Source organism: Vipera berus (assembly GCF_964194415.1).
Source record: "Vipera berus genome assembly, chromosome: 3".
NCBI classification, from domain to species: Eukaryota; Metazoa; Chordata; class Lepidosauria; order Squamata; family Viperidae; genus Vipera; species Vipera berus.
In genome coordinates, this window is record NC_138204.1 from 43,194,410 (window position 1) to 43,221,721 (window position 27,312).

A 27,312-nucleotide genomic window follows, 5' to 3' on the forward strand; every position below is an offset into this window, starting at 1 on the left:
CATCAAGATTTAACATGTTGGCTAGTTTGTTAATCTGGCATCAATATTAGATTCAGTGGTTTGGTATATGCACTAATTTTATTTTGTTTTCTATTTTAGCGATTTTTTTAAAAATCGTGATCATTTCTCCAACCTCATTGCCCCTAATTACATATCTAAGCATATATTTTGAGAATGAGAAAGCATACATTTTGTTGGAATAGCAAAGAAGTAATGTTTTGTGGCAACCATCATTAACCAATTGTTTTTCTATGTCCGGTTAGTTGCAGGAAATGCAGAATTAGATCCAGTTTTTTTCAATCTTATCCAATCATCGTCAAGGGATTTTTCTATTTAAAAAAGGGAAAAATATTTGATCACTTGAAAGGACAACACAGTGCACACTTATAAGTAAACAGTGGACATTTTTGAATTGGGGTAGCCATATAAATTGATATTATAAAGAAACAAACAAGTGAAATGTCTTCTTTTTTCACGTAAAATCAGGAATGTCACTTGCCCAAATTAGCTAAGTCAGTATCTCAGGTGTATCTCAAATTTATTTTTGTTCCATTCCCAAAATGAAATATTTATATATGCTCTTCTCCCATTTCCACTCTTGTACCTGAGAAATACTCTTAGAGTTTGGACTTTGAGAAGTAGAGTGCTGTATACTAACAGACATATTGCTTTCTAGAGGTTATTAACCCATTTGTACCTCTTGTAACATTCAGGGCTTTGTAAATATCTATACAGTATATAAAAACTGTTGATTATAAACTCCTATGTAGTTATCTGAGAGATCACTTACTCCAAATAATGCCAGCTCACCCTAGGCATGCCCATTGACTCTAAAAGTATCATTCAATATATTTGTGTTGCACATTGTGAAAAATATATTCATTTTAACATAAGCAGGATATTTCTAAATATTATACAGGTACAGTAAAAAAGAGGGACGCGGTGGCTCAGTGGGTTAGGACGCTGAGCTTGTCGATCAGAAGGTCGGCAGTTTGGCGGGTCGAATCCCGAGTGCCACGTAGCAGAGTGAGCGCCTGTTACTCGTCCCAGCTTCTGCCAACCTAGCAGTTCGAAAGCACGTAAAAATGCAAGTAGAAAAATAGGGACCACTACGGTGGGAAGGTAACAGCGTTCCGTGCACCTTTGGTGTCTAGTCATGCCGGCCACATGACCACGGAGACGTCCTCGGACAAGCGCTGGCTCTTCGGCTTTGAAACGGAGATGAGCACCGGCCCCTAGAGTCGGAAACGACTAGCACGCATGTGCGGGGGAACCTTTACCTTTTTTTTTACAGTAAAAAAGGTGTCACTAAAGGGTTCTTCACTAGAAATTCCTTCAGAGATTCTCTTTGACTCCTAACATTTTGGCAGATACTCCCTAAAAACTTTCAACATTGTTCACAAACCCTTAAAATGAAAAAAAAAAATGCATTCTTAAATAAGAACTACAGTATTTCAGATATACTTAGATTTTCTAGCCATTTTAGTGCCTTTCTACATTAGTACAAATCAGCAGTCCAATCATGTGATGACTCACCTTCAGTCTTCTTCTGCAGGGTTAGGGGAAAGAGCTGATGTGGGGTATGTGGCAGGTTTAAGAGGGGCGGTTATGACTATGCCAAGCTAAAAAAAGAGGGGAAAATGTTTATGTAATTTTCTACAGACCAAGAATGCCCAACTTAGGGTTCAAAATTTAATGTTCAGCACTCATGTTCAATAAAGCTTTTGTTGTTGTTGTTAGCTGTGAAGTCGTCTCCGACCCATCGTGACCCCATGGACAATGTTCCTCCAGGCCTTCCTGTCCTCAACCATCTTCTGGAGTCCATTTAAGCTCACACCTACAGCTTCAGTGACTCCATCCAGCCACCTCATTCTCTGTCGTCCCCTTCTTCTATTGCCCTCAATCTTTCCCAGCATTAGGTTCTTCTCGAGTGAGTCCTTCCTTCTCATTAGGTGGCCAAAGTATTTGAGCTTCAACTTCATGATCTGGCCTTCTAAAGAGCAGTCAGGGTTGATCTCCTCTAGGACTGACCGGTTTGATCGCCTTGCAGTCCAAGGGACTCGTAGGAGTCTTCTCCAGCAACATAGTTCAAAGGCCTCAATTCTTTGGCGCTCAGTCTTTTTAATGGTCCAACTTTTGCTGCCATACATTGCAACTGGGAAGACCATAGCCTTGACTATACGCACTTTTGTTGACAGGGTGATGTCTCTGCTTTTTAGTGTGCTGTCTAGATTTGCCATGGCTTTCCTCCCCAGGAGCAAGCATCTTTTAATTTCTTGGCTACAGTCCCCATCTGCAGTGATCTTGGAGCCCAGGAAAATAAAATCTGTGACTATCTCCATTTCTTCCCCATCTATTTGCCAGGAATTGAGAGAGCCGGATGCCATGATCTTGGTTTTCTGAGTTATTACTATTTAACTAAAAGGATTGTATATGTAAAAATTTTCTTATACAAGGGAAGACTAAGAGTAAATCAAGTTCCTTTTGGTATGGAGAACTGTAGAGACATAGGCATATTTCCGATAATTTAGTCAGTAAGACCTGTCATCTGGTGGCCACTACTTGTAGGAAAAGAGTGAGTAGCAGAGGCAATAATTAGGGAAAAAACAGAAAATGATGGTTCAGATTAGCCAAGCAGAATGTTCTGTATTAAATGTCAACCCAAGTTTCCTGTAGGACCATAAGATAGTTAGTTACCTTTGACACATTTGGGGATGGCAGGAATCCACGAACTGTTAGCCCCACATTTAATATGGAGGCTTCCTACAGCAGAATAGCCAGAATTGCATTCAAAGCTGATGACCTCATTATAGGTATATGAAGGCTTAAATAAACTAGTTATTTTTCCATTTTCCACTTTTGGTCGATCACATTTAACATCTGAAAAGAGAAAGCAGCATTTAAACAAAAAACAACAGCTGCGAACAACAGCCTATGAATAAAAACAAGCAGGAGCTGCTCTTGGCTAAAAAAGGATATTTAATTAGCATTTGCTTTTATTTTTCTTTTTTCTGTCAGTTTCGGAGATTAAGCAACTAGAATATAATATTTGGTTAATATTTTATTCATTTTGTGTTTTTGCAGTTGATTTTCATACCATCAAGTACATGGTTTTCTTTACTACAGGTAGTCCTTGATTTATGATCACAGTTGAGCCCCAAATTTCTGTTGCTAAGTGAGACAGTCGTTAAGAGAATTTTGCCCCATTTTACAACCTTTCTTGTCATAGTTGTTAAGTGAATTACTGCAGGTGTTAAAGTAGTAACCTGGTTGTTAAGTGATTCTGGCTTCAACATTGACTTTGCTTGTTACAAAAGGGGATCACATGACCCTGGGACACTGCAGCCGTCATAAATATGTGTCAGTTGCCAAGGATCCAGATTTAGACTATGGGACCATAGGGATGCTGCAATGGTCGTCAGTCATAAGTCATTTTTTCAACACCATTGTAACTTCAAAGATCACTTAATGAACTATGGTAAGTCAAGGACTATCTGTATTTTCATTACTACCGCACATTTTGGGGTTTTAAAATGGTTGCTTATCTAACCTAGCAACTGTGTTGGATGATTGTTACTACTTATTGTTGCAGAAATTGGAAATCTCAGTCATTTTACAAACAATCCCCCAAAAGAGATGAACAATATAACAACATTTTTCATAGTGAATCTGAATATTATTATCTTCCAATAAGACTTAGTGGTCACTAAGTGGTCACTTGGACTCAGCTGAGAAATCCAAATTTTGGAAAAAGCAGCGTATTTATATGTCCATGTAGGGATTGTATAATATTAAATACTATGTGCTACAGTAATATTTCTTTGATTTTGATGTCTTTGATTTTTAGTGTGCTGCCATGGCTTTCCTCCCCAGAAGCAAGCGTCTTTTAATTTCTTGGCTACAGTCCCCATCTGCGGTGATCTTGGAGCCCAGGAAAATAAAATCTGTCACTACCTCCATTTCTTCCCCATCTATTTGCCAGGAATTGAGAGGGCTGGATGCCATGATCTTGGTTTCTTAATGTTTAATTTCAACCCAACTTTTGCACTCTCCTTCTTCACTAGTATCAGGAGGCTCTTTAGTTCTTCTTCACTTTCTGCCATTAGAGAGGTATCATCTGCATATCTTAGGTTGTTAATATTTCTCCCAGCAATCTTAATTCCAACTTTTGATTCATCTAGCCCTGCCTTTCTCATGATGTGCTCTGCATATAAGTTAAATAGGCAGGGCGACAGTATACAGCCTTGCCGGACTCCTTTCCCAATTTTGAACCAATCGGTGGTTCTGTGTCCAGTTCTCACTGTTGCTGTTATGATCCACACAATGAAAGACTTTAGCATAGTCAATGAAGCAGAAGTAGATGTTTTTCTGGAACTCCCTAGCTTTCTTCATGATCCAGCGTATGTTGGCAATTTGATCTCATCTCTATTTGTTAAGCCAAGGAGACATTGACAGCCAGTGTGGTATAGTGTTTTAGGGTTAGGATCAAGGGGTTCACCCTAAGGAAGCTTGCTGCACGACCATGAGCCAAAAACTCACTTTCAGAATAATCTGCTTCTTGTTGTTATAGGAAAAATAGGAGAGTGCATTATATTTGAGGTCCAGAAATAGAATGTACAGTAATTTTACAGCAATTATGAAAGAACCTGGAATTCTTCAATTGTGAACTAATAAAACAAATATTAGGAAAATATATCTAATTTACCAAATCATTTATGCAACAAGCCAAAACAAATACCCCAACTTTTCTCCCTCACTCTTGGAAAAATCTTCTGAAAGCTATATGTGAAATAATATTAATCAGTTATTCTACATTCTTTAATAATACTACTTCTAGACTCCTACAAAAATATAACTTTGATTCAGTTCACAAAATCACACTTGGCAGTCTAGCATAGTATTTGAAAATAAACCCTGCAAGACACTCAAGCAACCTAGAATCACTGAGGTCAGTTGTCAAAAAGCGATTTTAAAGTAATTAATACAAAACCTGATTATTTTTAAATATTTGGGTTTGAGGTAAGATTTGTTTTCAGTGATTAAGGCACATGGTTCTCTTGGTCTGGGGAATAATCTCATTAGATTATAAGAAATTGTCCAATGTTTTACCTTGGTGCATTACAAGGAAACAACTTATAAATTATTTTTATTATCCCCTAACAAATAATATAATAAGACTAATCCAGTTCAAGGGGGTTATTACCAAATATGAACACAAGTAATAGTATAAATTATTCAAACTATGTTTTCATTTCTTCCAATACTCCCCTGTGAGAACGACAGTAGTTTCAACTGGATAACTCCCACTTTGTAATCCACAGCAGTCCAATGCTTAAAAGACAAGATTACCAGATTCCAGCAAAAACATACTTAACAAATGGAAAACAACAAAAGAAGAAATTTAACATGCTGAAGGTAAGGAAAAGAATCTGAAATTCCATTACTTTTACATTCAGGTGGAGGGGAATCCCATGTTCCATCTACACCATTTTCTTCAACTATACATATAATAGCACTTTTTCCAATAAGGGAGTAATCAGCATCACACTGATAGAGTACTACCGAGCCGGCATCATATTTATTTAAAGGATGGGGATCATATCTTCCATTGACAATTACAGGAGGCTGAGCACAAGAAATACCTAGAGAAAAAACAACAGCACTGATTCAGCTAGGCTAGAATTGCAAAGCATCTGGATTTAAATTGCCTCATGGTATAAACATTTAACTGCTCAAATTAATTACTTGAATCCATCAGGTAAATGTATATCTTTGGAATACTTTCTATTATCAACCAGAACACTGAAGTCACTTTTCTAGTGCCAGGGACAATATTCCTAACAAATAAATATCTGCTGTCCAGCTCCTGCATGAGATTTCTTGATAAAGTTCTTTTTATCAAAGTGATCTTCCTCATTATGATCTTTTTCATATGCAAGTCTAAATTAGAAATATTACATTCTTCCTCTGGAAGTAATTACCTATATCTTGACAGAAAGCAAAAAAAGGTTACATTCCATTTGAGATAAGTGATCTCAACAATTACATTGGGTGGCAGGTGAAGCTAACAGTAGAAGAGCCATGGACTGAAGGTTTGGCAGTCTAGATTATTCTAATCTATGCTAATATGATTGGCCATGGGTCAAATGATTATCTCCAAAGGTTCATGGTTACATTAGAACAATTGTTAAAATATTCCTCCTATATTCAACCAGAAATGTTACATATTAGGAAAAGACAACATCGGGTGGCTTCCAAATTCTTCAACAAAATACCCATTTTGAGTCAAGTAGTGAAAATGATGGCCACTTCCAGGAGGTAGCCATGCAACCCAGGGACATGGGGCTGTACTCCTTCCCCAATATGAGGTCCAGAGATCTTCAAAAAGTAAGCACATAATGGTTGATGGGTGTGTGGGGAACAAGACCAAGACCTGTGGGACCCAGCAGGGAAGAATGGGGGGGGGGGAGAGGCAGGAGCCATTGCAGAATTCCTGCAGTAAGTTGTAAGGATGAATGACTATGAGGGTGCTGCAGTGGCTGTAACTTTGAAACAGGGTCCTAAGTAGCTTTTGTGGGGATCTGTGTAACTTTGAACAGCCACTAAATGATTGGTTGTTAAGCAAGGGCTACCTGTACAACCGAAGAAGGCAGGACTCTGGATTCCACTGCTGATATAATTCCATCTAGCCCAATTTGAACAGTTTGTGCAATCAACGTTACCATTAAAAAGGTATACCTGCATTTGCTTTACAGTGAGTAGAACCCACTAGATTGGAGACTGTTATGACCCAGCTTACCTAGGCAAATGGAGGCTGCTCTGCTAATTCCACAACAAATGGCCCTGTAACAGCCAGTAAAGCTCCACCCCTGACTTCCCTGAAGACAGCCACCCACAGTTTCCCAAACAAAGCCAATAATCACCAGAGCCAAATCACAAAGGCAGAAAGGAAGTCCAAAAACAAGGTGCAAGTCTACAAAGTGAGGTCCATAAGACATACACAAGATTCCAGGTCCACAGGAAAGGTCAAGAACCCACAAGTAAGGGTCAAATTCCACAGCAGAAACACAATTCCAGACAGTTTTTCCAAGGCCCTGGAAGTACATGCCAAAGAAAAACAATTGTTCCTGACAAAGATGACCTCCCCCAACCTTAAACCAAGCCAGGTGTTCCTTGTAAGGAGGGCAACCTTCTCCTGAGCAGCCTTGCAGACCTCCTTTGAGCTTGCTTCCGCTCTACTCTGTGCCCTTGGATCAAGTGGGGGAGGCAGCTGTTCCTCACCAACTGCAGCCAATCGTCCTCTGTGTCTGTGATGGGGAGGCAGATCTCTGTCTGGTTGACCACCTCCCCTGCTGAGGAGCCAGCATTGTCCTCAGCCCCTCCAAATATTCTAGGGGAGCCAGGATGGTTGAGACCACTTGGATGGTCTCAGTTCCAACTCCTCCTCCTTCTCTGAACTAGAATCCAAAGGAGCCATGACAGAGACCCTGATGAAGCAGAATCTCTAGTTGCACAGGGTTTTATTCAAATATAAGAAAATATGAGCAGTAGCTTAATCTTCAATCCAGCAGCATTGTGATCTGAGGGGAAGGATTCAGCTAACTATACTGCAAATATTCTGCCTCGTATCCTTTAAACTGATTCCAGTAATGTTGACAGAAAAAAAAAGATCAAGCTTAAGGGCATTTGATGGTATTATTTATTGACTACATGAAGCCACAGGGGTGGGAGGTGGGATAAATCATTTCTCAATGCAGGTTCAGGTGTTATCAGCATTAGTATTGAATTGAATTTTATACCTTCAGTTGAGGCTCAACAGGTGATACTGCTATCCTGATGCCTGGAAACCAGAAGTTTAATTAAGCAAGATGAAGTAACTGCATTAGGAAGCCATCTGATACCAAAGGGGGAGGGGGAGTCTTTTTAATCCAGGATATTTCACAATCTGGAGGAAACTGCCTGACATGGCTCCTCCTCCAGGAATATATAATAGCTGTGACTAGTGGAACCTTTCCAGAATGCGGTATTGTGTGTCAGTTTCAACCTCTCTTGGCTCTTCTCACAGTCACTCATACATGACTTAAAAATCTCTTGGCTGAGCTATTGCAGTACACTGTCAGGACCCACCTCAATCCACATCTTAGGAAATAAGAACTCTTGGATGCAAGTTTAGTCCAAAAGGAAAATGTTTACTAGGATGGAATCGATTGTGGCAATACAAAGTTACATTTCAATCCTATATAAAGCATTCCCATTTCAGCCCCTCCCTTCATCCATTTGGTCAGGCTCTCATCATTTGCTTAGATGTCAGGCCCTTCCATGGGAAAGGGAACTCTCCTTGGTTTTATGGTTATTGCTTTCCTTTTTAGTTGTAAATGAAGATGCAATCCAGATCTGTCTCTCCCCCTCCCTCCCCCAGTTCAAATGTTCCCTGTTGTTTGAAGATCGCCTAAAGTCTATCCTCTCTCCCCCCCCTTCGGAGAGATGGCAGAATCCCCAGAATAAGCACATTGTTCTACCTATACATTTATGAAATGTGATATAAATGGATTCTGACATACACTGTACATTGCATTGTCCATGAAAATCACTGAGAAGGTATAACTAGTCAAAAAATGCAAGAATACAAATAGTTATGGGTGTATCCCATGTTGACTATACAACACCATTACCTTGAGAACTGCACAGGTATTTGTCATCATTAAAGTCCTAAACAGTTTATGAGCTTGGTATCTTCAGAAATGTCTACTCCAGTAACTGCCCAGGCAATGAAATCTGATGCCACCCTTGTGTGGAACAGCATTCATCCCACCCCAGAGATGAAAATGGTTCCAACCATAAACACCTGGCTGTTCCTGGAGGTCTTGGGAATTGGAATATTTCAGGGTTGTCCTCTCTTGTAGTGAAGTGTTTGCTTACTTAACATGATCCACATTCTTTACAGTATTTGGTGTTGCTGCACTTCATGTTACTGCTTTTATTTTTATTTTGTAATTTTCACCTGGTTTAGGAATGTTGGATCTGTATATTACTCAGACAATGGAGGAAAGAGTACAGTAGATAAATTCTATTGACATGATTCATTTAGGCATTTCTCATATTTATAAATAAGCAGAATGAGGAAGTTAACATAAAAGCACCAAAAGAAACCTAAAAAGCTTAAAATAAAGTATCATCTTACGTTCGCAATATGGAAGATCTCTATTCCACTCAACTTTGCCTGATCTCAAAACACACTGAAAGGTGGAACCTCCCATTATTCTGAACCTAAAAGGAAAAAAAGACTTATCTTTTAGTATATAAATTATTAAAACTATGTAGGTAGTCCTCAACTTACAACAATTCACTTAGTGACCATTCAAAATTACAAAGGCACTGAAAAAGGCACTTATGACCATTTTTCACACATGATAGTTTCAGCATCTCTCTGGTCACATGATTTACATTGGGATGCTTGACAACTGATTCATATCATTATCCAGGGTATGTGATCCACTTTTGTAACCTTCTGAAAAGCAAAGTCAATGGGAAACCAGATTCACTTAACAACCGTGTTACTAATTTAACAACTGCAGTGATTCACTTAACAAATGGGGCAAGAAAAGTCATAAAATGGGGCAAAACTCACTTTACAAATTTCTCACTTAACAACATAAATTTTGGGGTCAGTTGTGGTCATAAGTTAAGGACTATCTATATACAATATTTAGGGACGTGGTGGCTCAGTGGGTTAGGACGCTGAGCTTGTTGATCAGAAGGTCAGCAGTTTGGCGGGTCGAATCCTGAGTGCCGCGTAACAGAGTGAGCACCTGTTACTCGTCCCAGCTTCTGCCAACCTAGCAGTTCGAAAGCACGTAAAAATGCAAGTAGAAAAATAGGGACCACTACGGTGGGAAGGTAACAGCGTTCCGTACACCTTTGGCATCTAGTCATGCCGGCCACATGACCACGGAGACGTCCTTGGACAAGCGCTGGCTCTTCGGCTTTGAAACGGAGATGAGCACCGGCCCCTAGAGTTGGAAACGACTAGCACGCATGTGCGGGGGAACCTTTACCTTTTATATACAATATTTAAGATTTAACTCATGGATTGTTCAGTTGCAGTTTTCCCCACCAATGACATATTTTATTAACATCTTGGGCTTCTGTGTAATAGTCTTAAAGCCAAATTCTTTTAATTTTCTTAAATTAAAATATCAGGATAAAACTCCAGGCTTTGCACAGAATTTGCCTGCAATACTGTACTTTAACCACTGTGTTACCAGGGCTCTTATTCATTCAACAGGCTGAGTGCAAAACAAATAAATTGTATTATGACATACTGAAATGTAGGAACCCAGTTATTATAGTACTGGTCCATATCTGCTTATTAAAAATCCCTAGAAACATATCCTATGGACCTGATAAGTCTACATACCAGAAATGTTCACCTTTAAACCAATGTCAAAGCTTTGAATTCCACCCCACCACCACCATTGTAACCTCCTATCTTTTCCCACTCCACATTTCCAAGTAGATATAATAATGTTACACATATGGTTTCACTACCAAGAATGAAGGAGCCACACATGAAAAGAACTTCTGACGATAGGAACACAGAAAAAATTGTATGGCTATAGATTAATATGGCCTTTAAATAATTTGATCAGTAAAACTTTGCTTTATGTTTAAGCTGCTTTTGAGATATTTGTATCTTAATGAAGGAGTATGAAGAATTATAGTACCTTGTTAACATATTTAATTTAATAGCCAGAGCAGTGAAGGGTTGGACAATGAGAAAGAATACAGATCTATTACTAATTGGTTGAAGAGAGCTGGCCACTGCATGATGCAATCTAAACTGTGATTGGTTGTTTTAAGTCAGGCATGTCAAACTTGCGACGTCACATGACATCACGCGACATAATGTGATGTTGCATGATGTATCGTGACTTTTTCCCCATTGCCGGCAATCGAGTGGGCACGGTTTTGGCATGACGTATCTGGCCCGCAGGCTGGCAGTTTGACGTGCCTGCTGTAAGTGAAAAGGGAGAGTTTCCTTGTTTCCCACCTTCTTTCCTCTGTGTGCTCTGCGTTCTCTGTAATTTACCTCATTATGTTCCTGCTGTGTTGATTTACCTGACCATGCTCCTGTTTTCCTAACTATCTTATTTGATATAAATATATTTATTTATATAAAACTACAAGTTTATGTTAGCATCTATGACTTCATTTGGACACTGGCTGTGTAATCTTTGACATACATATTCATAGTTCAGATTTTTAATATCAGCACTTACTGAAACAATACATGATTATCAGTTCTCTGTAAACATATTTTACTAAACTAAGTTGCTTCAATAAATGATCTCTAACTTACCCATAATCACAAGCAAGCGTTACTTCCTCACCAAGTCGGAGGTCATTTGTAGATACTATTCTGCCATTTTCTATATCTGGAACTGGACATCGCCTTCCTAAAAGATTGGAACTGATGTTATCATATGTCTTTGTTTATTCTTACAATAAAATGAATACAGAAAATAGTATCTTTCTGGTGACTGAGTGACTTGACTAATCCAATCACTGGTCTGCAGAAAATCCTCAGTGTGAAAGAAACTTTCAGGTTGGGGGTGAAAAATCAATGTGAATGAGAACAGTTCTATGACTCTGAGAGTTAATGTGCTGCAGATTGCGCAGGCTGAGGGACTGCAGTTTTATCTCAAGTTCCTTCAAGGAACTTATACCACAATACAGTATGTCTCTCTCTCCATTATAGAACTGTACAAATACTTCATCATGTTTCTCTATTTAGGTAAAGAAATATCTCTGAAATGATGATCCAATGGGGCTGTATTTGTACAGTAATAAGGTAGTATTCTAGTTCATCCACAATGAGTAAATGTGGTGGTTTTGTTTTATCTTTACAGGTAATCCTCAGTTATCAATAGTAATTGGAACCAGAATTTCTACCACTAAGTAATACGGTTGTAAAGTACAACATCACACAACTGTATCTTTAGTGACAGCATTCAGGTCAGTCCCCATTGCTGTTAACTGAGAATTGTGGGTTGTTAAGCAAGGATTTCCTCATACCTGCTAGCTACCAACAAGCATAATCAATAGGGAAGCCAGCAGGAAGTTCTGAGTTCTAGACAAGCAACTGGCAGGGTGGTAAGTAGCTGCTGCTGCTATCTGGCACAAGTGCAACCAGGCCAAGGGTGGCTATTGCCAGGTGTAGGAAAGCACACAAGTCTCTTTGCATACCTCCACTCCTTCCCTAAAAGGTAAAGGTTCCCCCGCACATGTGTGCTAGTCGTTTCCAACTCTAGGGGCCGGTGCTCATCTCCGTTTCAAAGCCGAAGAGCCAGCGCTTGTCCGAGGACGTCTCTGTGGTCACGTGGCCGGCATGACTAGACGCCAAAGGCGCATGGAACGCTGTTACCTTCCCACCGTAGTGGTCCCTATTTTTCTACTTGCATTTTTACGTGCTTTCGAACTGCTAGGTTGGCAGAAGCTGGGATGAGTAACAGGCGCTCACTCTGTTACGTGGCACTCGGGATTCGACTCCTTCCCTACCAACTCACTTTTCTCACTTTGGAAAGAAAGCTTTCCATGTCCAGCAGCTGCCTCGCAAAGGTCTAAGTTGGATGTGCCTTGTCAGCAGCGGGAGAAAAAAATCAAGACGTTCAGCTGGAGGTGGCAGAATGCAGGGCAGCAGGGATGGTAGAGCTAAAGGAGGCCAAAAGGTCAGAGATGGAGGGGAGATAGGTGGCTAGGGGGAAGTTGAAACAAACCCTACAGGTTTAAATACTGGTGAGTTGATAAGAGCCTGAGTTTTTATCATGTTTCTGCAGGGGTCCTGCAACAGCTGTAACTTGTACCATTCATTGAATGTCATTAACACTTTGATCATTTGCTGAACAAATGGTCAATCAGCAAAGACTACCTGTATATGCAAGTTCTATTATTCTGATAGGAGAGATTATGAAACTAACAAGCTATTTTTTTTAATCCCATTTATATCCCGCCCTTCTCTGAAGACTCAGGGCGACTTACAATCTAAAGCATAAATCAATGTGCTTAGCAATAGCCTTCATTCTATGTATATGCCTGCTTATTAGGGCTTTTGGGGGCCCCCAAGCAGCATTATTACAAAGTCAGTTTATTGCCCCCAACAATCTGGGTCCTCATTTTACCTACCTCGGAAGGATGGAAGGCTGAGTCAACCTTGAGCCTGATTTCATGGGCAATGGTATGAAAATTGGCTACACTCTCATATTTCTAATTCTACTAACAAGAGAAACCAAAGAAGAACAAATTTCTATTATTCTATTCTATTCTATTCTATTCTATTCTATTCTATTCTATTCTATTCTATTCTATTCTATTCTATTCTATTCTATTCTATTCTATTCTATTCTATTCTATTCTATTCTATTCTATTCTATTCTTTCCTGCCCAGTAGAATACTGTACTTCCAGAATTCTCATAAGCCAATATTTAGGTTTGTCTGAATTGAGCTATAGGCTAGAACTTTAACTTATAGCTGTAGATCAATGAAAGTTTGCATGTGTTACATTCAGCATTTTATAAGAACCTAGGCCAAACATAAATCTAAAAAAAACAAATAAGTGTTGAAGCATGCTGTTTCTCTGTTTTGTACTGATTTTGTTGAAGGTTTTCTTTAGAAGATATCTATGACTTTGAGCTCCTAAATGAGAGGCAGAATATGCATTTAATAAATGATAAATAAACAAGAATTCTGATTCATCATAAATGACAATACATAGAGTAAACTTTGGTTGATTTCTTCTACCATCTATAGTGTTAGCATTACATCCATCCTAGGATCCAAAAAAACCATCTGAATTAACAAACCAAAGTACTTAACTTCAAGGCAGCATTACAATAATTGATGTGTCCCAGTGTTTTTAACTAATTCTGCTGACAGAAGTCACCAAAAAACAGGAATACCCACCCAAATGCTTGCTAAATTCTCATGATCCAACAGTCAGAAGAATTTTCAGATAGTGTTTTATTCAAAGTAAGTTACAGTCTGAAATTAAAGGTACAACTTTAAATCTGACAATTTTTGGAAGAATTGAACATATTTCATTTAATATTTCATAGCAGCCACCGGTGTTGACAAAAGATACTAACCTCGACAAAGTGTAGGACGATCTGACCACTTACTAGTGCCAAGACATGTCATAATAGGAAATGTTCCAGGTATATTTTCATAACCTATGGCACACTTTAACTGCAGAACAGCTCCGACCGGATAGGTATCTGCTAGGTCTCCTCCTCCTCTTAGTGAAGAATGAGGAGATAGAATTGGAGTTGTGCATTCACCTGTAGGTAAAGAAACATGAGGAATCTCTGAAGTAAAGAGTAAAGGTATCAGCAACGATCTTAGAGAAGCAATTGTTGCTGCCATTTCAACCTGGGAAAGGTTATAAAGCTATTTCCAAACCCTTTAAAGTCCATCATTCTATAGTGAGGAAGATTATTCACAAGTGGAAAACATTCAAGACAGTTGCCAATCTTCCCAGGAGTGGACATCCCAGCAAATTCACCCTAGGTCAGATCATGCAATGCTCAGAGAAACTGAAAAAAATCCAAGCTTACATCTTAGACTCTATACTGTAGGTCTCAATTAGCATGTTAAATGTTAAAGTTCATGACAGTACAATTAGAAAAAGACTGAACAAGAATTGCTTGGAAGGGTTGCCAAGGGAAAGTCTCTTCTCTCTAAAAAGAACATGGCAGCATGGCTTAGGAGTGTAAAGTTGCATCTGAACAAATCACAAGACTTCTGGAACAGTGTTCTTTGGACAGAAGAGACCAGAGTGGAGATGTTTGGCCATAATATACAGTGCCAGGTTTGGCAAAATCCAAAGAGCATATTTGCAAAGACATCTCATACCAACCATTAAGCAGGGTGGTGGTTGATTTGGGCTTGTTTTGCAGCCACGGGATGTGGCACCTTGCAGTCATTGACTATGAATTCCTCTGTATACCAAAGTATTCTAGAGTCAAATGTGAGGCCATTTGTCTGATAGCTAAAGCTTGGCCGACACTGAGTCATGCAACAGGACAATGATCCCAAGCATACCAGCAAATCTACAACAAAATGGCTGTAAAAGAAAAAAATAAAGGCATTTCAGTGGCCCAGTCAAAATCCAGACCTCAACCAGGTTGAAATGCAGTGGCAGAACCTCAAGAAAGCTCTGCATAAACAAATGCCCACAAACCTCAATGAACTGAAGCAGTGTTGTAAAGAAGAATGGGCCAAAGTTTATTCACAATGATATGAGAGACTGATAGAGTCATACAGAAAACAATTACTTCAAGTTATTGCTAATAAAGGTGGTTCTACAAGCTATTGTGTCATAGGATATTCTTACTTTTTCAAACATGGTTTCTCTGTTTTGGCTTTCTTTTTGAAAAATAAATGATGACATGGTATAATATATCATGTGTTGTTGTTCATATGAGGTTGTATTTTAAGAACTGCTAAGGCTCTGGAGAGAATCCATGGTTTGCACATGTATCTCTGGGCTTTATGCTGTGTAGCACACATTTTAAGGATTCAGAGCCAATTATTTAAAAACTGCTTCCAAGCCTGTCTCTTGTCTATTGTTTGCCTCCTGGATACCTCTTGAGCAGCAATACCTTTAGGCAATGGCCAATGCAAGGGTCAAACCAATGAAAGCTGCAGTGCAAACTCTACCCCTTTTTTCTATATGTTGTGACATCCCATGAATTCTCCAAAGAGGTAGAGCTTGCCCTACGATGAAAGCAGTGGGATGCATTGTACTTCACTACACACACACACACACACACACACACACATTATTTACTACATTTCAAAAAGTGCTCAAGGTGGCAAACATTGCAATTCCTCCCCTATTTTTCTGTACAGCAACAATCCTGTGAAATAAATTAACCTCAGTTAGGCTCTTTCCACTAGTAAGAGATTCAGTGCTATGGAACTCCAAGCCAAGTCGATTTCCACTTCACCTGTTCTTTATAGGGGTGCCTTAAATATGTTGAAATGAAAGAATATTTCAAGTCAGTATTTAAAGTGATTCTATATACTTTGCACCATGGCAATATTATCTGTGAATGTTGCCTTCTCTGAATGTGGAGCCTACGCTGAGGGCACATATCTCTACACAGTGACTTAAAATCTTTTTGTTGTTGTTTTGTTGTTAGTTCCGAAGTTATGTCCGACCCATCGCAACCCCATGGATAATGTTCCTCCAGGCCTTCCTGTCCTCTACCATCTTCTGGAGTCCATTTAGGCTCATGCCTACTGCTTCAGTCCCCTTCTTCTCTTGCCCTCAACCTTTCCCAGCATTAGGCTCTTCTCCAGTGAGTCCTTCCTCCTCATTATGTGGCCAAAGTGGAGAAAAAAAGTTGGGTATCATCAGCGTACTGATGATACCCCACCCCAAAACCATGAATGATCTCACCCAGCGGCTTCATATAGATGTTGAACAGGAGGGGCGAGAGAACCGACCCCTGAGGAACTCCACAAACGAGAGGCCTCGGGGCGGACCTCTGCCTTCCCGTCAACACCGACTGCAAGCGGCCCAGGAGATAGGAGGAGAACCACCGCAAAACGGTGCCTCCCACTCCCAACCCCCTGAGACGCCGCAGTAGGATACCATGGTCGATGGTATCGAAAGCCGCTGAGAGGTCTAATAGGAGTAGGACAGAGGAACAACCCCTGTCCTGAGCCCACCAGAGATCATTCACCAGTGCGACCAATGCCGTCTCCGTGCTGTGCCCAGGCCTGAAACCCGATTGGTACTGGTCCAGATAATCAGTTTCATCCAGGAACAGAGGAAGCTGATGCGCCACCACACTCTCAACAAACTTTGCCAAAAAGCGGAGGTTGGAGACCGGACGATAGTTATTTAAAACAGCCAGGTCCAGGGCAGGCTTCTTGAGGAGGGGTCTCACCACTGCCTCCTTCAGGGAGGCAGGGAAGACACCCTCCTTCAAGGAAGCAGTTATTACTGCCTGGAACCAGCCTCGTGTCTCCTCCCGAGCCGCATAAACCAGCCAGGAGGGGCACGGGTCCAACAAACAGGTGGTGGAGCTCAGCCTCCTCATCATCCTGTCCACATCATCAGGGGAAACAGGATCGAACTCAGTCCAGATAACATGCTCAAGACCGTCCGATTCCTCCACGTCAGACTCCGCCCAGTCAGAGTCCAAACCGGCCCAGATCTGAGCGATTTTGTCTGTCAGATGATGACTAAACTCCTTGGCCCACCCCTGCAAGGGATCCTCCCTCATCACTTAGGTTGAAACCAAAGAATATCGTTCATGATCTTGGCTATTATACTGCATCATGAAATATGTTTGGACACAACCTGACTCCCTGATTCCAACATGAGTAGTAACTATGATTTTTGTAAAGAAAAAAGTCTCATTTAAAGCATGATTGATATATAATAAATTGATTAAGTGACATAAAAGGGTACCAACTCTGAGCATGCAGATACTCTTCAGAATGATCTGTTTTCAATAAGTCCCTGAATAGAGCATTGATAATTTTGCAGTCAAATCTATCCATCTGGCCACTGGCTGTCCTTTTCCTATTTTCCCATCAATTTTCCAAGCATGGTAGATTTCTCAAATAAACTGGGCTTTTGTATGATGGATCCAAAATGCGATAGAGCCTCATCCTTGCTACGCTGAGTAAGAATTCTGGCTAATTTGTTTTATGATCCATTTCTGTATTTGACTGCATTTATTAAGAATAGAGCTCTAGGTCAGGGGTCCCCAACTGTGGCCCACTACCAGGTCATGACCTGTTTGAAACCAGGCCACAGGAAGATGGGCATGCATGTGTGTGTGAAGCTCTACTTGTGTGAGCGGACAGCACTTGCACTTGCTCACAAAGCTCCATTCATTCCACCATGACCTAATTGGGTCTGATCTGAGGCTTATGAAGAATTAGTAGAGAACTAGTAGAATTAGTAGAGCAAACAGAAGCAGAAGCAGAAGCAGAAAGACACAATGAGATACAGTGCCACACAGAATAGACAGGCCCATGAGAAGGAAATTACATTGCCACCTCCTCTATTAATTATTTAAGCCAATGCCTGGTTCCATTTTTCCACCCTCAAAAGACTTCCTACTGTACTCAGAAGTCAAGTCTGACCTATGTTCTGCCCTGTACTGGTCAACATGGGCCTATCTTCAAAATGCTGAGAACTGAGTTCTCAATTATATTGGTAGGACCAGCATAGAAATATAACAGCCCATTAGCACAAGAGAACACAACTTTAAAACCACCCAGTAGTGAAAGAATGGATGAAGCTCCAAGCAATGTTAGCTTAGCCCTCCAAAATAGTCCTGGTAAGAACAAAATGAAGAGAAGTATAAAAAGCTTTACAAGTAATGAGGACTGTTGTTTAAGGAAGCCTCAGTTCTCTCTCAGAAAGCAATTAACCTCCCGGAAGCCAGATCAACCCCTTTTCTTTCAGAACTAAAGGCAAGCTCCCAAGAGCCCACTTACTTTGAACTTCAGATGAGGACAGCAGCAGCAACAACATCCAGGCTAGCTGCCCAGCTTGGTTGCAAGGAAATGCCACCATTGCAGCAGCAGTAGGGAAAACTCTGGCCTTCAGAAGAAGCCCCAGAAGAATACTGGCAGGTTAGGACAGAGCAAGCATTTCCACAGCCTAGACCCAGATAGGGCAGATTGTGATAAACCGATGAGAAAAGGAGTGTCTTTATTTTCACATTCAGTAGGCAGTTAAATTTATTATTCCTTTTCTTAGTGAACCAAGGAACTTCCTGGTTCAGAACAAAGAGGAAATATGTATTATTTATACAAAGCGTTCCAAGGATTAGAAGACAATCCGGACACTGAGTGTGCCAAATTTGTGGTGACTTAAATTTACAAAATTAGAATTCTCAGCAGTGTTCAGAAATAAATGCATTTTTTATATTTATTCATACAATTTAAGCATTGCCTAACTCTAATCAAGTCCAGGAAGTTTATACTTCAAACCACAAATCAATAAGACAGTAGCAGATCACATGTGTTCAGTAAATGAGCCACACTTAACAACAAAGCAACCTGCTGGGCCTCAACAACCTTAATGTCTGGGAGAATTGCCAGGTTTTCAATGACTTTCAATGACTGTCAGGGTGGGTGCCATGCATAGCTCTGAAGGGTGCTGTTCCAGAGAGCAGAGCTTGGGACTGAGAACACACACTTCCTCATCGCATTATTTGATTGAAGCAATCTGGAACGCACCCACTTTGCCATCTTACTGGATGGGCAGAATGCTATCACAGATAGGCAATCCTTCAAATAATCAGACCCTATGCCACGAAGCAATAAGTGGACATAAAAAAAAAACATTTCTTGAACAATAAAAGATTTTTGTGTGAAACTGATTAAATCAGTTTTAGGAAGTAGCTACCAGCCAATTATAATCAAGTTTACTGAACTGAGTTTGTTAACTTGCAATTTGCACTGTTTAGAGACATGCTGCACTGCAGAGAAAAGCATCCCAGAAAAGATAGCTTCCTGGAGCAACCTCTCCACCCGACAAGGGGGCAAAAAAGAGGGAAAAGTGGATCAATGGTACAAAACATATATAAAAGAGAATTTTATTTGAATGAGAGTGCAACAAGTGTTCCAATATCTCAGGGGCTGCCACATGGAAGAGAGAGTCAAGCTATTCTCCAAAGCACCTGAAGGCAAGACAAGAAGCAACGGATGGAAACTGACCAAGAGAGAAGCAAACTAGAACTAAGGAGAAATTTCCTGACAGTCAGAACAATTAATCAGTGGAACAACCTGCCTCCAGAAGCTGTGAATGATTCAACACTGGAAGTTTTTAAGAAGAAACTGGACAGCCATTTGTCTGAAATGGTATGGGGCAGGGGTGTCAAACATCATGTAACATGTCATGATGTATCATGACTTTTTTTCCCCATTGCCGGCAATGGGGTGGGCATGGTTTTGGCAGTTTGACACCCCTGGTATAGGGTTTCCTGCCTGAGCAGGGGGTTGGACTAGATGACCTCCAAGGTACCTTCCAACTTTATCAATTATTATTATTATAAGCAGCAATCTTCACAATTTCTCGTTGATCGTGTGCTTTGCTTGCCAGCCATTTTGCTGGAACCAGTTGCAATCACTACAAGTGGACTACCTGAATTACATGCATCAAATAATTTGCATTCCCATAAGCTATCGAAGAACTTAATTAATTAAAAAATGAGATAAGATTAAATCAGGAAAAATTTTTTTTGATAAAGCAGTGATGAGGTGTTACCCCCTGTTGATAGGGCTCGGAACTTGGGCATCCTCCTGGATTCACGGCTCAATTTTGAAGACCACATAGGAGCCGTGACCAGGGGGGCTTTTGCCCAGGTTCGCCTGGTGCACCAGTTGCGACCCTACCTGGACCGAGATGCCCTATGCACAGTCACTCATGCGCTCGTGACCTCCCTTTTAGACTACTGCAATGCTCTCTACATGGGGCTGCCCTTGAGGACCACTCGGAGGCTTCAACTGGTGCAGAATGCAGCCGCGCGAGTTGTGATGGGGGTTTCCCAATACTCCCATGTAACACCTCTACTCCGTGAGCTGCATTGGCTTCCGGTTGCCCTTCGGGTGAGATTCAAGGTGCTGGTGATGACCTATAAAGCCCTAAATGGCTTGGGTCCGGGATATTTGAGGGAAAACCTGCTGCCGGCATCAAGCTCCCTTCATCCTGTGCGCTCCCACAGGGAGGGCCCTCTCAGGATACCGCCAGTTAAGGAATGCCGGCGGGTTATTCCCAGGGGAAGAGCGTTCTCTGTGGGCGCGCTGGCCCTATGGAACCAACTTCCCACTGAACTTAGGACTGCCCCCGACCTTCGCTCATTTCGCCGGCACCTGAAAACGTGGCTCTTCGAGCTGTCTGGCCCAGGCTGAGGGGTTTTACTTTTTTATTGGGTTTTACTTTTAAATTTCGGGGACTTGAATTAATTAATTATTTTAACTGATTTTAATTTTTGTATGTTATGCTTTTAATTTTCCCTGTAAACCGCCCTGAGTCCTACAGGAATAGGGCGGTATATAAATTTAATAAAATAAAAAATAAATGACATCTGACAATTATTTTCAGCTTGGTCACAGACTGGTTTGTTTATGAACTGCTCCAGAAACTTAAATAAGATAGACTAGACTATAATTTTCTGGAACTTCCTTCTTTTTTGGACCTAGAAATATTGCTCTGCTCTGCTTCAGATTTCTTCACTAATTTTGCAAGATTTTTCAAATATAATAGATGAGAATTCAGCCAGACTATGAGCTAGCTTCTTCAGTATCCTTGGATATAATTTATCTAGCTATGGAAATTTAAATTCATTCAAAATAAAGAGGAATTCCCTGACAATGTTTTTTTATTCTAAAGCTTTAATACTGCCCCTTCTCTCTACCCTTCATAATTTCCTGTTGGAACCAGGGCTTTTTTTCTCATAGAACGCTCAGAACGGAGTTCCGGCACCTTTTTTGGATGGAACCTTGTAGGGTAGGCAAGGCGGGTTGTATGACATATGTGAGTTCCGGCACCTTTTTCTTTTACAAAAAAAGCACTGGTTGGAACACATACTTTGTTGAAAAAGACTGGAGTAATATGGAGGTTGAGTAGCTCTGCCTTTTGTTAGCTATTAGTATTTTACCTTGTAACTAAGCAGTTCATAAAGGAATCACCATTTTTCCTGCTTTTTCTCCCAACTTGCCTAAAGGAGTTCTTTGTTCTTCCTAGCATCCTCTGCTAACCTTTTTTGAGCTTTTATGTTTTTCTGACACTGATTGCATTTGTTTTCTGCAGAGTTGCTATTGCCTGAAACACATTATGATGTTTTTAAGAAGGAACATTTGGCCATTATAGAAGCTTTTAATTCAGTATCAGCACAATCTTCTCAAAGGCTATCTTAGCCATGAAAGCCAGCGGATGTCTTTCGGCCAATCACTCTCCTTCAGCCAATTCACCTCTCAGGATTGCTGCTGTGGGGAAAATAGGAGGAGGAAGGTTTGTTGGATATGTTTGGTGCCTTGAGTTATTTGTAAAAATATTAAAAGCTGGGTAGAGTTAAATCTGGCATCAATATTTGATTCAGTGATTTGGTGTATGCATTAAGTTTATTTTGTTTTCTATGTTAGTGATTTATTTAAAAGTGTGATCTCCAAACTCATTTCCCCCAATTACATATCTAAGCATATATTTCGAGAACAAGAAAGCATACATTTTGTTGAAATATCAAAGAAATAATATTTTGTAACAACCATTATCAGCCAATTGTTTTTCTGTGTCCGGTTAGTTGCAGGAAATGCAGAATTAGATACAGGGATGTGTTTTTTTTTCAACCTTATCCAACCATCTTCAGGGGACTTTTCTATCTAAAAAAGGGGGGGAAATGATCACAGTGACAACACAGTACACACCTCTAAGTAAACAGTGACATAATTGAATTGGGGCAGCCATATAAATTGAAATTATAAAGAAAGAAACAAATGAAATGTCTTTTATTTCACATAAGATCAGGAATGTCCTATGCCCTGGGTTCTAATATATACACCATGAGCAGAACTGTTAAGTCCGTGGTGGCAAACCTATTGCACACGTGCCAGAGGTGGCACGCAGAGCCCTTTCTGTGGGCACACGCACCATCGACCATGTCTTAGGCCTTCAGCTGGGTTTTATAAAACCTTTTCGCTTTAGGCCTCCGCCGCCGTGTGCAAAAAAAAAAGATGCAATCAATCAATCAATTTCAACTTCTCACAGGAAAAAAAAGATCTGGCGAAGTTGGAATTGATTGATTGAACTTTTTAGTCCCAACCAGTCTGCGGTTACCACTGCAGCCACGCCCACCCAATGGGCCATGCCCACCCAATGGGCCACACCCACCCAATGGGCCACGCCCACCCGGTACCTGACGATACATAAGTGGGTTTTGGGTTGTAGTTTGAGCACTCGGTCTCTAAAAGGTTCACCATCACTGTGTTAAGTTTATAGTTAAGGCAGTTCAGCTAAGAACCCATTACAACAAACAGATTGGGGCATCCTGTAAAGGTGATATTTTTATCTAAATGTTAATCCCTTGTATTCACCACATATGTATTTTATTACTGTATTTTTATCCATTTTACCCTCAAATTAGATCTTACATTTTATTTTTATTTTATATTCTGCTATGGTGGCTCAGTGGGTTAGGACGCTGAGCTTGTCGATCAGAAGGTCGGCAGTTTGGTGGGTCGAATCCCGAGTGCCGCATAACAGAGTGAGCGCCTGTTACTCGTCCCAGCTTCTGCCAACCTAGCAGTTCGAAAGCACGTAAAAATGCAAGTAGAAAAATAGGGACCGCTACGGTGGGAAGGTAACAGCGTTCCGTGCGCCTTTGGCATCTAGTCATGCCGGCCACATGACCACGGAGACGTCCTCGGACAAGCGCTGGCTCTTCGGCTTTGAAACGGAGATGAGCACCGGCCCCTAGAGTCGGAAACGACTAGCACACGTGTGTGCGAGGGAACCTTTACCTTTACTTTTTTATGGTTGTAAGACTAATCAATTGATAAACTTCTTATCTATTATTTTACAGGTTTTTGTTATGGACGACTTCCTGTAAGTGCCACAATGAGCTGATGCCTTGCTGGTTTTTGTTACCTAGAGCTGCTACTGAATGCTGGATCTGAATCCGCATAATTTGCCTGGATCAAAGGACAGCCAGTTGAGATTACCCACATGATTCCATCTAGCTGCTCTTTTTGAGTAGACTGCAGAAACTTGTTTTTATAGGCATTTTTTCACTGGAGTGGCTGAAAGTCAGAATTTACACCAAAGTCAAACTCTTAAAGCAGACTTTATGGGCACCACATTCGACCAAGCTTTATTGGTCACTTTTTTGGATTATTATTTTTATTCTTCACATATTAGAGAAATTAAGGGTTTTCAGACTGGCAAGGCTTTATTGTATTCATTGGGTGAGTTTCCCTCTTCATATAAGATGATGGTACAAATTTGACTTTGAAAAATTTAAAAATACATTATTTTTTGGACTATGTAGGAAAAGGGTGCTTATTGTATGGATTATGGAAAGTCGATAATAGATTAAAAAGCCAGAAGGATTTAAAATTATAGTTTAAATTATTTTAAAGATACTTTCATGTGGGAAGTGAAGGAAATATTTTTTGTTTTTGTTGTAATCAGAAGACTGGACACTAGAGCCAGAGCACAAAGAAAATGGAGCTGGCAAATTTTTTTGGATATAATATAGAATTAGAGAAGTCGCAAAACCTTTGATAAAGAAATGATAAACTGAAAATGGCTACTTATATTTATATAAAATTTTCTAAAGATGGCATCTTCCACTTGCTAGATTAGCAAAAATGTTTAAAAATATGTCTAGTAAATGTTGGAAATGTAATCAAAATCCTGGTACATATTATCACTTGTGGTGTACATGTCTTAAAGCAAAAAAAAAATGGACAAAAATACATACTTGGTTGGAAAAGATGTTAGGGAACCACCTAGACTTTAAACCTGAAATTTTTTTATTAGGTATAATTCCAGAAAAATTTGATAAGCAAAATGTGTATTTAACATGTATTAACAGCAGCGAGGATTATATTTGCACAGCACTGGAAAAATGAGATAACACCATTGGATGAAGTGATAATTAAGAAAATACTGGACTGTGCTGAAATGGATAGACTCACATTGAGAATCAAAGAAAAAGAAGATACAGAATACTTCCAAACATGGAACCTATTTTACCAATGGCTAGAAAAATGAGATAGAGAATGGTTTGATTTGTGTATTTTATGAGAGTAACTATTTTTCACTGAAAAGAAATACAACATTTTGAACAACTGGTTGGAATTATGAGGTTAATACTACAATGAAAACTGCTTCTATATTTTTAATTATTTCATTTTAAAGAAATTAAGATAGGAGATAGATTGATGGCTAAATAGAAAGACAGACAGCTAAAATTTCAATGAAGTTCTCATTTATCATTGATAGGTGATAACCTCTTATTTTTCAGTATATAAGCATCATTTAAATCTTTCAATCTTTATTGCACTTACATCCTAAGAGAAGATAGCATGAGGAACTTCCACAGAATATGGACAATAAATAAGATAGCTAACCCTTAATTCTGATCATGGCTTGGCTTGGTTCATAGTTACAATCAGGCAGGCTTTACATACTTTATTGCAGAGAAGCATAAATCCTGAAACACAAGACTTAACCTACCATTCCAGCACAAGGAAAAAATTGGAGCCTCATATGCCAATCATGTGCTAGTTCTTGTCTCTCCTTACAATTGTGGGAAATTTTCTGATCAAAAAATCAGAAAATTTTGATCAGTCATTAGTGGTGGTATAACCCGTGCTTTTTTTGTCATAGAACACAACGGAACAGAGTTCTGGCACCTTTTTTCGACAGATTTTCCAAGTTTTAAAAGTAACTTTTAAAAATTTGATGTTTGGTCCACATGGACTTGAATCGCCCTGTTGAGGGTAGCAGGTGAGCGGCAAAATCATTAAAATGGTGTATGCAGGCTGTTTGTGTGTTGAGTCCGATACATGCCTACTTCATCTGCACTGGTTCTGATGGTGCTGCTCGGCTTGTGACACTGATCAGCTTGTGATTGGTCATGTGGTCACACGCTGAGTGCTTACTGCGGGTGGCGACCGTTATGTTTTGTTACACAACTGATGTGTGTGGGTGCGTGTATAGCGAATGACTACATGCGAAAGATTAATTTATGTTCAGGACTGAATATATAATTTTTTAAATAAAAGATAAACAAGATGTGAGTCCCGGCACCTTTTTTCCTACAAAAAAAAGCACTGGGTATAACTATAGGTGAACTTGTTTTCAGCAAACCAGCCAGCTTCTATAAATGCAGTTAAGGACATTTTTTATTTGTTGCTGTATTGGTTAACACATTCATGTGTTGTGTGGGATAGACATATGCACACGCCCCCACCCAGCTCAAAAAAATTAAGTGAGTTTCAACAAGTTCTGTTTTATCTTCGGTAGTTGATTCACCACTTTTCTTTGGATGCCTAGACAAGAAAGGCACCAGTGCCTTGCTCAAGAAAGGATATGATGCTATTCCGTTTTTATTCCTGATCATGGGTAGAAACAGCACTGATGATTTCTGTTGCAACCTAGGTGGCAGGAATGTACCTCTTCTGATTCCTCAGCAATGTTTCATACCATCAATCATGCTACCATTCTGGACTGCCTGTAAGGACTGGGTATTGGGACCATATGTATATATTGGTTCCACACCTTCCCACGTTGAAAATTCCAGGTGGTTTTGTGAACAGTAAAAAGGCTTTTGTAAGCAGTAAATTGTGTGAAAGGATGATGAGGCACAACAATAGATATTATACACTGCTTGATTATTTATCATCATAACAATTTATTATATAGGCACTAAGCATGAGTACCATTGTAAAGAACTACAATCACCATTGCACAATCAGTATTGCACTTCAGACATTAATTACAAATGGGTATGCTTCACGTATATGTCTACCCCATTCTCAGGTTAAGGCAACAATATGTTACTTACACCAGTTTAAGTTATACACACTTTAAAAAGAGATCATTTTGGCTACCACAGTCTCTTGGTGACTCAAAGTTTTGATAGGTTTGATCACTATAGATTCAGAACTTTTCTTTCATGTGTAGATGCTAGTATCAGAGAAAGAAATATTATCAATTAAGGAGACAAAATTGCTAAAATTACATTAATATGTCCTGGCATAAAAATATATATTATTTATCTCTTGACATCAGGAGTTCACTCTGAGAAACATTTTCATTGCTTGTGCAAAATATTGTGTTTATTGTGCATATTTTTATTAGTGAGGTACAGAATGTATAGATGTTTTAAATTAATCCATACTATGAATTTAGATAAAATAATACTGCAGTGTGGCACTGGCACACTAAATGAGATGCCATGGTAATTTCTTTAGTTTGTGGGCTACTCTAATTTTACCGTTTGCAGTAAAATTGTAACACTAAGGTTAAAATCCTATGTTTAGGGTATTTACCTCTGAATAAAGGTTAGAATTGGCTGCATAAGCCCATGCCAATCAAATCAAAATTCTGGCATTCATAGGAGACATTAGCCCCTACAAAAAGAGTCAATTTTTTCCCTGCCTTTTTCACATGGAATGCACCATTTCCTGGATAAATTGAGGGGGAATATGATCTTTCTCCCCTTTTTTATTTTTTAAATGATATATAGAAAACAATGAGGTTAGGATAAGGGTCT

The 27,312-nt window shown here is 39.8% G+C and overlaps 1 protein-coding gene across 1 annotated transcript; it reads right to left on the reverse strand.

The window, feature by feature from the left end:
• Nucleotides 1–249: 249 nt before the first annotated feature.
• On the reverse strand, nt 250–18,686 carry LOC308666560 (membrane cofactor protein-like; the record flags this gene model as incomplete). The annotated part of the gene is made up of 7 exons (XM_081325452.1): nt 18,521–18,686; nt 14,143–14,334; nt 11,360–11,456; nt 9,182–9,267; nt 5,445–5,642; nt 2,698–2,880; nt 250–329 (listed from the first exon to the last, which is right to left on the reverse strand). The coding sequence occupies exons 1-7, from the start codon at nt 18,597–18,599 to the stop codon at nt 250–252; spliced, it is 915 nt and encodes a 304-aa protein (XP_081181578.1). The 5' UTR covers nt 18,600–18,686.
• Between the last annotated feature and the right edge of the window lie 8,626 nt (nt 18,687–27,312).